We start from the raw sequence: 13,301 nt of genomic DNA, 5'->3' as shown, positions 1-13,301 counted from the left end.
GCTAGATTGATAAATTGCTGGACTTGTCTGCCAGACGTTGAAAAATAACAGCTAAGGTAAAAGTGTCCATATTACTTGATAAATACATCTAGAGTTATGTGTATTCTTCGTATAGAACCGAATTAGGTACCGGACATTTTATGTAGCTATTTGTTACTTTAATATACATTTGAAGAAGTAAAGTATTTTTTTTTTCTTTTTCAGGCGTGCTCTATGTTTCTAAAAACGGACATCTCAATCCTTCACCTTGTGCATAAACCATTGTAAGGTCATGATTTATAACTTTTGAACCGATAAAAAGTTTATTTGATCAATCGACGCTTATTTGTGGTGTTGTCGCTCTTATAACACACCAGACAATGCAAACAATTAAAAGACCGCGCGTTAGATGGTAGTGCTTATTTGTCTTAACAGCTTATTTTTATATTCATACATTTCTTGATGTTAATTTGTATAACATTTTTGTATCGTTATTTTAAAGCTACTGTATTCACTCTTTGTCAGTGACATGAATAGCAGATAGAAAAGCAATATGTACGTGATATAAAGTTTGCTTCAAAGGCTAAAAAGAAACTGTCGATTTTTTAAATAAAAGAATAAATATGATTTAATGACAATTTTCATTAGATCTGTTATATGAGTTTTACATATGACCGAGTAGTTAGCGCAATGGCCGCCACTGTAAGGAGAGTGGGCTCCAAATGTATTGTAAAATAGATATGTAAAACTTTTACCGTATTTTAAAACATAGTCCTTTTTTTTAATTCTAGCACGATATCCGTATCCCTAAATGAAGAGTTTTAAATATATTGTTATAAATTTAAACCATCATAAGAATTGTTTTTATTTTACATCACAGTTTGAATTTATGTATCGTAAAACAAATAAAGAGGTGTTTAAATTCTGCAACTTATAACACAGGATGAATATCTGCCATTCAGTCAATTGAAAGGTGACTGAAAGGTAACTGAAATGTGACTGAATGGCATATCTGTGCCATTCAGTCACCTTTCCAGACCATTCAGTTATCATTCAGTTGACTGAATGGCAGAGATTCATCCTGTGTAAGTTTTTAAGTTTGAACTTTTCATTTATTCTTACATTTTAAAAATATTCAAACTATGTGATCACATGTATGCGTCTACTAATGCGCGATGATAATGCTACGTATGTTTACAGGTAATTGAACGCCGCAGATTGCGAATGACATTTGGTGATAACGACCAGCGTTCAAACTCAGAAGTTCAAAGGGAAATTACTAAACAGAAGCAACGCAAACATGGACATCTAAAAAGAATTGAAGTAGGATCAGGAACCATGGAGGAGTAAGCATCCTTTGCTGACCGGTCACACTCACCGTGTGCTCTTTGGCGTAATCGGGAAAAAACGGAAAAGTCCGTTGACAATTATGTGTTTAATCATGGTCTAACAATTAGTATGAGATACAAACATATTGGGCATATACACATAATGGACATTCATGTACCAACATGTTATCTCTATTTTGTTATAGTGTTTAATGACGTGGCTTTCTGAACAATCCACCAACAAAGCGTACTTATTTTAAATTAAAAGACGATTTTGAAAATTTTAAATCTAAAATTAATAACAGTGAACACTGCGTGGCAAGCCTGGTCATTTCTTATGGTTAATATTCATAAATGTTATGAAAAAAGTCATAGAAATACCTCGATATGTAAGTGATTTGACAATACTTAAATATACAATTTACTTACTGGCGTCCATTTTCTGACTGAAGAATGCAACTTTCTGTTCAGAAACAAATTTCTCGAAGTTCAACAAAAATGTGTCACCTTCCCCTTCTGTGGTTTTATAATCGTTTTTTAATAGTACTTTCTCTACTGTTAATGGAGTGTTTGCATCATCTCTCAGGCTTTCGTTAGTCTGAAATTAAAATTGCTTAATGCCATGTGTGCATCAAACTATATGCTTTAATTCATTAAATTTCATGAAAAATCCGCGGGGGTGTTAAGAAAGCATATGGAATATGAGTTTTATGCAATTCCCTGAAATCCCAATTCCAATCCCAAACAAAAACAGGAAAAACAAAAATACTGGAGTTAATGCTTTTTTCTCACAAATTGGATTATATTACGTTGATGTATACATTGATTACGGCATGACAGAGAGTTGATTGTCTCATAAATTTGATTGGAAAGCATTTCACAGATTAAAAATGTAAGTAATCTTAAAAATCTTAAGTATTTCGATGTGATTCATTGAGATTTAAAAAAATCATTGGAAGCACTGGATGAAATATCTGGTTTTATGGCTGCGGAAACCCTTTTAAAACTTTGCTGAAACTTAAGGTTACTTTAAGTTTTAGCGTGGACACCTCAAGTTTTATTTAGTTTCTGCAGTGTGGAAATTTAGGCTGTATAGGAATCCAAATCGTTTCCGCTAAGGAAACCACATGAAACTTGAAGTTTCTGCATCGTTTCAACCTACATATTTGGAATACATGTTGTTTACAAACTTAAGGGTTTCCGCGACTTAAACGTACTGAAGCTAGAAATTTTTAGTTAATAGTTTAAACCTTCATAAACTCTTTGGATACATACTTTACAAAGGGTTTCCACAACTGAAACTTTCTGAAACTTTATTTATTTATTTTATCATTTATTATTATTATTTTTATTATTATTATTCACAGGGGCCAAGCCCGTTTTAACGTTAATTTCAATGTAACCATAAATAAAGAAAGGGGTCGAACTCTGACCCAGATAAAAAACTACCAGCTCGCTTGAAAAGCCTAATAAATCAATTATTTTTTACAACACTTGCAATATGCGTGTATTTTTCAGAAAAATAATGTCTAAGATACACTCATGCCGAATTTCAAGTTGATGGGTCTTAAAATAGCGAAGATATACGTCATTATTCTCTCGAATTCGCCAGTTTATTTTTACTAGGACATTTACCGGTCCAGGGCTCACGATGGGATTTTGCCTCTGACAACAGCAGTATTGCAACAAGTCGAGAATCATTCGCACTGATCTTTTAAAATCTCACATCAAATGCACGCTACTTACATCCTTTAATTCCGATAAAATTCCGTAAATACTCTCCAAACTGAACTTTTATTTTGCAGCCCCATCAACTTCTGACCAGACCGGCCATTGTGATAGAAAATGTTAAACTCAATTTCATTGGTTAATATTCCTGATGGTCCAATCAAAATCAGTATTTCTAGCAGACGTCAATGGCTGGCCCTGTCAGAAGTCAATGTGGCTGCAGAATAAAAGTTCAGTTTGGAGAGTATTTACGGAATTTTATCGGAATTTAAGGATGTAAGTAGAGTGCATTTGATGTGAGATTTTAAAAGATTAGTGCGAATGTTTCTCGACTTGTTGCAATACTGCTGTTGTCAGAGGCAAAATCCCATCGTGAGCCCTGGACCGGTAAATGTCCTAGTAAAAATAAACTGGCGAATTCGAGAGAATAATGACGTATATCTTCGCTATTTTAAGACCCATCAACTTGAAATTCGGCATGAGTGTATCTTAGACATTATTTTTCTGAAAAATACACGCATATTGCAAGCGTTGTAAAAAAAATTGATTTATTAGGCTTTTGAAGCGAGCTGGTAGTTTTTTATCTGGGTCAGAGTTCGACCCCTTTCTTTATTTATGGTTACATTGAAATTAATGTTAAAATGGGCTTGGCCCCTGTGTTATTATTATTATTTGTTTTTGCTTTCACAAAAACTCAGCAAGTATTCTATTATATTTAAAACAACACAATTTCAAACAGTTCCAAATTCATTTTGTTCCCAAAACTTAAAACATTTCCAATAATAAAAATGCAGCCAACATATACGATAATGGAGAAAAATTCATTTGACGATTCCCTTATCAGGGACTTTTATTTTTAATTTTATCAACCATTGGCTAAAAGGTACATGTTTGTGATTTTTCTTTTATTTCTCGGTCAGGCTTTCCTCTGTCATTGTTTACGATATAAATATCTGACTAGAACAACACTAGCCCGTATATATTGAACTTGAAATGTAACAGGTATCAATAGTGTGATCAATGCTTAACTTGAAAAGTGTTGCTAGAATCCCGTGTTATGTGTTGCTTTGATGCAACCAACCGTTTTATATGCATAAAAGTTAGAAGGTTTTTTGAGAATCGAATGAATAACTATTTAATAAAGGAGAATATAGGTTTCTAGCAGCGATTTTGATAACACTGAGATTTTTTGTCGTTCCTTGATATGTTTATTGTTTCGTGAAAATCGCAGTGTAGTTTTGTTCTATCTCATTTTATATTATGGAATATACGTCCGCTATTTATAGATATCACATAATAATGAACCGATGTGATAGTGTAGTGCATGTATTGTAATTTGTGTCGGGCTCGAACATCGGGTTCGGCGTACTGTTTATCTGTTGGTTCTGAATAAAGATTTGAAAGTCTCGGACGTGCTTTTTGTCCCCGCGGCTTTGTGGTGCAATTGGACCCACACCACACCCTGTACACAGCACCACACTGGTGTCAGAAGTGCGTTTTAATCATACTGTAAGTTTTGTCGGAATTTGTGCGAGATTAGGTCACTTCAATTGTAGGAATTGATCTGCGTTGGTTCTGACCACGTGCATGCATCCAGGGGTAGTGTGAATCCGCTCCTCTGTTCTTTGCGTGCTTTCTTGTATATTAAACTTGTTATCAGATTGTGAGAATCCGCATCTGTATTTTTTAATTTTTTTGGTGCTTTTCTTTTTATTTCTTGGGATCATTATTTTTGATCTTGCACCCCCCCTCCCCCCCCCCCCCTCCAACAGCAACTTTACATTATTGTTAGGGGTCATTTCTCGATTTTGTGATTTTAGGATAAGATAGATCAAGTGGGAATATTTTCATTAATGAGCTTGTCAAGTATCACAAAATATCTGGACAAAAACCCACTCCAAGTTCCTCCCAGTCCCATTACCAAGTTGCCTGTACTGGTGTCTGATAGCTTAGGAAATTGTTTAAGAGTACATCACAACAGTAGAATTCCCCTTCAATTCTTCACATATTCAGGGGCTACATCTGCAGTGGCTATCGATAGAGCAATACCTGAACTTGAAAAGCTGTCAAGGGGTAGCAAGCCTTTAGTAGTGTATGTTTGGTTAGGTGTTTGTGATATTACAAAGAAAATACACAGGGGCCCTGGTCACAGACAGAGGCAAATTGAATTGAGGTATAATTCTTTAGGTGCAGCAACGACCAACATTTTAGAACAGTTTGATAGGATAAAAAATTTTGTCATTTCAAAACAAGGTTTTCTAAAATTCATTACTATTCCAGTGTACTCTGCAAAACTGTACAATACCTATTTAGGGCACCCTAATCCTGAAAACTTTGAGACTACAGACAAGTTTTTGATTGAGGAAATAAATGGTCTTAACCAGCGAATTTATGATCTTAATCAGTCATTAGGTCGTAATACTCTTCAGTTTCACCTTGATATTGTAAAAGTCAGAGGTCGTGGAAGACAGTCTTTTAATTATAACCTCTTGAAAGACGGAATTCATCCTGATGGCCAATTATCTGAAAAGTGGTTAAGGCGATTAGAATTAGACATAGTGAATGAGTGCTGGTCTGATGCAACACCAGATGTGCTAACATTGAATGTTGACCCACAGGAACTACTGACTTTATAAAATTAATATCAACAATTATGTCAGAAAGCGACAACATACTTGACAACACTATTACTGCTACAACAGATACTGATGACTTCAATAATCCTTGTTTAGTCATTCCTTCAGTTGAACAAAGTACTGTCATGGTTTTAGAAAAAGTTGACAGGAGCTTAGGTAGCCTCACCCTCAACTTAGAGGAAGCAACAAAATTGATGTTAAGTAAGCAGGATTCAGCTGTAGATAGACAAATGCAATTGGTGATGAACAATGAGAGGCTGTTATCTGCTACGATAGACAAACAATTAAACATTATAAAGAATCAAGAGCGACTTCTGTCTGAATCGATAGAGAGTCAAAAAGAAATGGTTAGGAGACAAGAAAAACTTTTCTCGGACATGACTGAAGGGCTCACACAGGTCCTGGAGCGTTCACTTAGTCGAGGGGACAGCCCCAGACAGGTACACGCATACCAGGACCACAAAACAGAAATGTTGAACAGTCAAGGGGACAGCCCCAGACTGTACCAACATGACGAGGAAGGAAAGCGACAACACAATGCTGCAGAATGGCTTGGGTTTTCAACACCCCATAGAAATACAAACACCAATTGTCATAGCTCATCATATTCAGGTCAAGCTTTGCAGAGAAACCACCAGACAAGTAATGGCTTCAGACAACCTACCTCGACTCCCATACCTGGACCAAGCAACAAACCATTCCAGCCATTGCTAGATACAATAAACCAGTTCGAGTCTGGCCGAAGCCTAGGATCTATGAGCACAAGAAATGATTATATGCCAAGGCAAAAGTTACCAGTATTTGATGGGAGTGGAGACTGGGAAGGATTCCTTCTTCCTTTCAATAGAGCAGCACAGAGATATGAATGGGGAGATGAAGAACGCCTTGACCGATTCATAGAATGCTTGAGAGGCCAAGCATCAAAATACCTATGCAGCCTACCAAAATCTGTTCAGAATGACTACCCAAAGTTATTAAAACTTATGTCAGATAGATTCAACCGAAAGGATCCACCTGCTACTGCAAGAAAACGACTAGAGGAAGTAAGACAGAAGGGAGAATCTGATGATGAGTTTGCCGAGACTGTGCGGCGTTTGGTTTCGCAAGCTTTTCCCTCTGTAAGCATTGAACTCCAAGAGGAAATAGCTGCAGAATCCTTCTTAAAGGGTTATAAAAATGCTAAGATTGGATATGAAGCGTTAAACAAAATGCCGAAAACTATATCTGAAGCCTTAGATGTTGTTATACAGTTACAACACAACTTCAGAGCTACAATAGGTCGTGAAAATGTTCAATTCCAGCGCCATTCTAGAAGAGTATCCTGGCAAGAGGACCTCTGTAACATTGACAGTGAGGAAGGTAGTTCTTGTGAGAATGTGCGATCAGTGGCATCCCCTGAAGCAAAGGAGAAAACACTAAAGGAGGCAATTCAGGAATTAAAGGCCTTGATAGAGCACAGAACAGCAGAAATGAGATCATCTCAAAGGTCTTCATCCCCCAGAAGAGGTTGTTTTAAGTGTGGAGAATATAACCATTTTCAAAGAGATTGTCCAACATCTCCATTACAATCTCCTAGAAAAAGCGAATTAAATGAGAAGGACACCTCAAAGAAACTTTTTAAGATTGGAAGTGAAAATGGGAAAACAATTAGAGTACCAGTGCAAATAAATGGGGAGCAGACTCTAGCAGTGATTGATACTGGAGCTGAAGTAACTGTCTTATCAGAAGACTTTGTGAGAAACAGAAGCTTAGAGTATTCTGGTGGTAACAAAACAACAACACTGTTAAATGCAGAGGGTGGCAATAAGATGTCTGCAGTTACTGATGTCGGAGTAAGAGTTGATCTGGGAAGGTCATCCATTGATTGGAAGGTCTGCATTGCACCCATACGTGATGAGGTGTTGATCGGGATAGATTTGTTGATGGCCCTTGATGCTGTTGTTTTGACAAGACAAGGTGATTTGTTGGTTAGGGGTGAACTCGTAATTGGAAATGTGGATTCACCAAACAAAATGCATGTAGCAAGAGTTAGCATTGAAAAAGATACCACTCTGCCCCCAATGAGTGAGACAATACTAAGTGGATGTGTTGATAAACCCGATCAACAACTAGTGGGAGTACTTGATCCAGCATCTTTGAAAAATGGTGCTCACACTGGATCCGTACTAGTAAAAATGAATGATCGAATACCTGTTCGAATCCTTAACCCAACCCCCCAAGAACTAAAGTTGCCTGCAGGTACACATTTAGGTAAATTAGTGGAGGCTGAGACAGAGCAAAACAACTCTTACGAGCCACCTAGTGATGTGGAAGGTAGTCAACAGGGTCAAGGAAGTGTCGAACATGTACCATTACATTTGGAGAAATTAATGGAAAATACAACAAAGGGATGTTCAGAGGCAGAGACCAAGGAACTAAAAACATTGTTACTGAACTATCAGGATGTTTTCGCTAAAAATGCCAATGATGTCGGGTGCTTCTCCAAGATTTCCCATCAGATTGTTACAGGAGATGCGTCACCAGTGCGCCAACCAGTGCGGCGAACACCCTTAGGATTTCAAGAAGAGGAAGAACAACACTTGCAGAGTCTTCTTGACAGTGGAGTTGTAGTACCTTCAACTTCAGACTGGGCATCACCTGTGGTTCTGGTCAGAAAGAAAGATGGCGGAGTCAGATGGTGCATCGATTATAGAAAATTGAATGATGTCACCAGGAAAGACTCATATCCACTCCCTAATATTGAAGAATGTTTAGACACCCTTGCTGGCTCTACCATTTTTTCAACTATAGACCTCCAGCAAGGATATCATCAAATTGAAGTGGATCAAGCAGATAGGAGAAAAACAGCTTTTATAACCCGCTACGGGCTCTTCGAGTACACTCGCATGCCTTTTGGGCTGTGTGGAGCCCCGGGGACATTTCAGAGAGCAATGGAGTGTGTTCTTAAAGGTCTGCAATGGAATATGGTATTGATTTATTTAGATGATGTTATAGTTGCCAGCCGCAACATGCAGGAGCACATCATGCACCTCAAGGAAGTGCTTCAAAGATTTAGAGAGAGCAACTTAAAGCTAAAGCCATCTAAATGCCATTTTTTTCAGCGAAGTGTATTGTTTTTGGGGCACCGGATCAGCGCAGATGGAATAGAGGCCAACCCTGAACTGACTCGGGTAGTACAAAATTGGCCTCAGCCTCAGAGTGTTAAGGATGTACAATCCTTTCTAGGACTCACCAACTATTATCGCAGGTTTATTGATAAGTACTCTGAGATTGCCGAACCACTGTACCAATTGACAAAGAAGGGTGTGACATTTAAATGGAGAGCTGAGCAACAGAAAACATTTGATGTTCTAAAAGAGAAGCTTGTTTCTCCACCTGTTTTGGCTTACCCACTGTCTAAGAATACATTCATTCTAGATACAGACGCCTCCAACTACTCAATTGGAGCAGTACTTTCACAGTTGCAGGGTGACTCAGAGAAGGTAATTAGCTATGCTAGTAAGCGTCTTGGCCCAGCACAATCAAAGTACTGTGTTACACGCAAGGAACTTCTTGCTATTGTCACATTCACTCAGAAGTTCAAACACTATCTCTTGGGCAGACAGTTCATCGTTCGTACTGACCATGGCTCCCTTACATGGCTGTATCGTTTTAAGACTCCTCAAGGGCAGCTTGCGCGATGGTTAGAACACCTGAGCCAATTCAACATTGTTTTTCAACACAGAAAAGGCATAAACCATGGCAACGCAGATGCCTTGTCTAGATACCCTTCAGAGCAATCAAAGTGTGACTGTTACACTGTTGGATCAAGCGTATCTGACTTGCCTTGTGGTGGTTGTAAACACTGCATGAAAATTCACCAGGAGTGGTCTCGCTTTCATTCTGATGTAGATGATGTCATACCCCTCGCTGTCAAGAGTGATAGCAGTTTAGTACTTTTGGAAAACCAAACAAATCATGGGAACCCATCTTGTGATATCTCTGACCCAGATACTTGCTCTGGAGGACACAGTGTCCCCAAGCAGGATGAAGAGACAGAAACTGTTTGCCAAATAACAAGAATGGATGAGTCTGATGATGGTGATGATGATGAGGAGGTCAGTCCCCAGATATCCCTCAACGCTTACACCAATGAAGAATTGGGACAGAAACAAAGAGATGATCCAGAGCTATGTAAGATTTTTAAGTGGATAGAGCAAGACTTTCCAAAACATCGAGAGGAAATGTTTGCAGAGTCACCAAGTCTGAGGCACTTTTGGCTGATGAGAGAAAACTTGTTGTTGAGCAATAATTGCCTATTCTACAGATGGGAATTTCCTGAAGAAACCCGAAAACTCTTTATAGTGCCAGATGCAATGAAGGGCGAAGTAATGGAAATTGCTCACTGCTCACCATTATCAGGGCACCCTGGAATAAAAAGAACCATACAGCGCCTTCGACAATCCTTCTACTGGTATAACATGACAGATTATGTGACAACTTTTGTAGGTGCATGTGAAAAGTGTGCACTAAGCAAAAAGGCTAACAAAGTAAACAAGTCTTTGATGCAACAGTATTGTGCAGGATCACCAATGGACAGAATACAGCTGGATATATTAGGACCATTCCCAATATCCAAACAAGGAAATAAATACATTCTTGTACTAGTTGATCAGTTCTCTAAATGGACAGAGTGTTATCCACTACCTGACCAAACTGCAGAGTCCATAGCCAGTGTTCTAGTGAAGGACTTTATCGCTCATTTTGGAGTACCCCTAGAACTCCACACAGACCAAGGGCGGAATTTTGATGGTGAATTGATGAAACGACTAGCAGAGTTAATGGGCTGGGCAAAGACAAGAACAACTCCATACCATCCCTCCTCAAATGGGTTGGTAGAGAGATTTAATAGGACTCTTCTCCAAATGATGCGATGCTTTGTCAGCCAGAATCAAGATGATTGGGACGAACATATCCCTCTGCTTGCTGGAGCATACAGAAGTACTCCTCACACCAGCACTGGCCTTACACCTAACAGACTAATGTTGGGTCGTGAGGTTCATCTTCCACAAGAGGTAATGTTTGGTTTAAACCCAGTAGAGGAAGATGAAATTCCCTTCATAGATAAACTGCGATCGTCTATGAAAAAGTGTGAGAATATAGCTCGGGAAAACTTGAAAAGTGCATCAAGAGGTCAAAAACGCTTACATGACTTGCGTACACATGAGAAGTCGTACAATCCTAGTGATCTAGTATACATTAAAGATGATGCTAAGAAGGTTGGAAAGAGCCAAAAGTTACAGCCATTGTGGAAGGGTCCAGCAGTTGTTGCCAGAAAACTTGGCCAAGTATTATATGAAGTCATTACAAAGAAGGGCTCTACAATACTACATCATGATCGTCTCAAGCCCTGCCTTCTAGAAACGGTGCCTAGGTGGATTTCGAAAGCTCGAAGACAGCTTCAGTACTGTATGGAGTTTGATGAGAGGAGGGAGCAGGTAATCCAACTAAAGGACCTTGAAACTCACGGTGAGGAAAACACCCAAAGTAAAAACACTGAGGTCAAGGTCATACCAAAACTACCTGATGTTGGCGAGGACATGAATTTAAAAGACGATTCTGCAGAGGAGTGTCGAGACACTAACTTGGAGGATGACTGTACGACCACGAATACGACAACTAGGCGTGGAAGGAAGATTAAACCTCCATCCAGATATGCGTCTTAAAATGACATTATTATTTGAACATTTAAATTGTGTTTATTTTAGCTGATGAATGATTATCCTCGAACAAATGATTAATTTTCATTTCAGAACACTGTTGTTGTGTGACATTTTCCTTAGAAAAAAGGGAGTAGTGTAGTGCATGTATTGTAATTTGTGTCGGGCTCGAACATCGGGTTCGGCGTACTGTTTATCTGTTGGTTCTGAATAAAGATTTGAAAGTCTCGGACGTGCTTTTTGTCCCCGCGGCTTTGTGGTGCAATTGGACCCACACCACACCCTGTACACAGCACCACAATAGTAATGTACTACCCGTATTTATTGCATTGACATCTGTTTCAAAGATAATAGTGTTTGTAGTGATTCAAAACCTTTATTTAATTTTACGATTTTGTAAGTAATATTAAAAGTACGACGCTTTTTTCCCCATATGCTTTCTTAACCTACCCGCATGACAATATGAAACTCCATGAATCGAGATTAAATTTCAGAGCAGAGCAACAAGAACCTCTTAAAAGATAGTTGAAGGATCATGGGGACAGGGTATGTTATTCATAAATACTATTTCGTGAAACAATACCTTAAGTCCTGCAATTTTGATGAGTTTGATGTGCCTGTCCTCATTATTTATCTTCTTGTCCTCTAACTTTGTTTTGAATTCCATTTCTTCATAGTTTTTGTAAGCCTCCCTGACGACTTTCGACAACCCCTGCTCCTTACCGCGATACAGTATCCATGTTTCTAGGAAACAAACGTAAAATTGTGGTATATACGTTTTTTTTCAAATGTTGAAACATCAAGACAGGAGTATATGACTAAATGTTTGATAGAACAGAAGCATTTAAATGATGAACGATTGTGGTCGGACTAGAAAGCATTAGTCTGTAATCTACCACTGAGCTCTCAAATCGAATGCCTTTTGTCTTTTGCCTTTTTTCTTACACATTAAAGACTGTTCAAATTTCTAAATGTAGATAAAATCAACGAAATGCAGACTAGAGACGAGATAATACTGTTTTGGTTCGTCAAAAAATGAAACAGAAACGAATATTAAATATCAAATATTGATTTTTATTTCACACGGTCTCTAACATTTTCGATAAGTATAAGGAAGTTTATTTTTTAAGTATTTAGTAGTGTTAACATACAACGGGCTGTACGAAACTCATGTTTGTCTTATAACATAAATAGCTTTTGTATCTTGATGTTAATATTTCACTAAATTTAGATAAACTTACTTTAATATAAATTAGAGACGATATATATTTCAGTAGAAGCTAATGAGCGACGGAACATAATAAAGGTACCGAATGCACTGATTATTTAGATTCATTCAGATTCAAAATTAGTGGAATAATAAGCTTTGATATCAGACCAATGATCAATACATCTTCACTGGATGATTTTTATAACATTTTTCCAGGTTGACTGGGATTAAATGAACAGTCCTTTACCATCAATTTCTAAACGTTGTTGAAACATTACCTCCCCCACTTTTTGCTGCTTCGATTAAAGCCGTCTGGAAAACTGTCTTTGGCCAGGGTCTGGGGACAAGATTGTCCGAGTCTCCAATAACAGAAAACACCATGGTAGGGGTTGATCGGTCGAGATCATTTTCGTCAATGTCTTCAAGTTTAGTTTCACTTGTATAGTTTACTCTAATTTGTTCGTTAACCCGAACCTTTATTTCTTTCCACACATGTTTAACAGTGGGGTCTTCATGCTAGATATAATGAAATGATATAATATTAATATTTTATCAATATTTTGGAAAATAGCAAACAGTAGAATTTTATGAATTAAAAAAAAACCTTCTAATTTTTTTTTTTTTACATCAAAATGATTCAACAGGAAAACATCGTATCGGTTTTTACCTGCTTTTGTTTTAAAAAATAATGTTACGAGTACATTTTAATTCTAGTTGTATG

General features: G+C 37.8%; 1 protein-coding gene across 1 annotated transcript; it reads right to left on the bottom strand.

Moving 5' to 3' along the window:
- Window positions 1–1,728: 1,728 nt before the first annotated feature.
- Window positions 1,729–13,059, bottom strand: LOC128173861 (uncharacterized). The gene is made up of 3 exons (XM_052839544.1): window positions 12,859–13,059; window positions 11,954–12,114; window positions 1,729–1,905 (listed from the first exon to the last, which is right to left on the bottom strand). The coding sequence occupies exons 1-3, from the start codon at window positions 12,959–12,961 to the stop codon at window positions 1,729–1,731; spliced, it is 441 nt and encodes a 146-aa protein (XP_052695504.1). The 5' UTR covers window positions 12,962–13,059.
- Window positions 13,060–13,301: the final 242 nt, after the last annotated feature.

The sequence above is a fragment of the Crassostrea angulata genome, chromosome 2 (assembly GCF_025612915.1).
Source record: "Crassostrea angulata isolate pt1a10 chromosome 2, ASM2561291v2, whole genome shotgun sequence".
NCBI lineage: Eukaryota > Metazoa > Mollusca > Bivalvia > Ostreida > Ostreidae > Magallana > Magallana angulata.
Note: the sequence above shows the minus strand (reverse complement) of the source record. Positions and strands in the feature narration are given on the sequence as shown.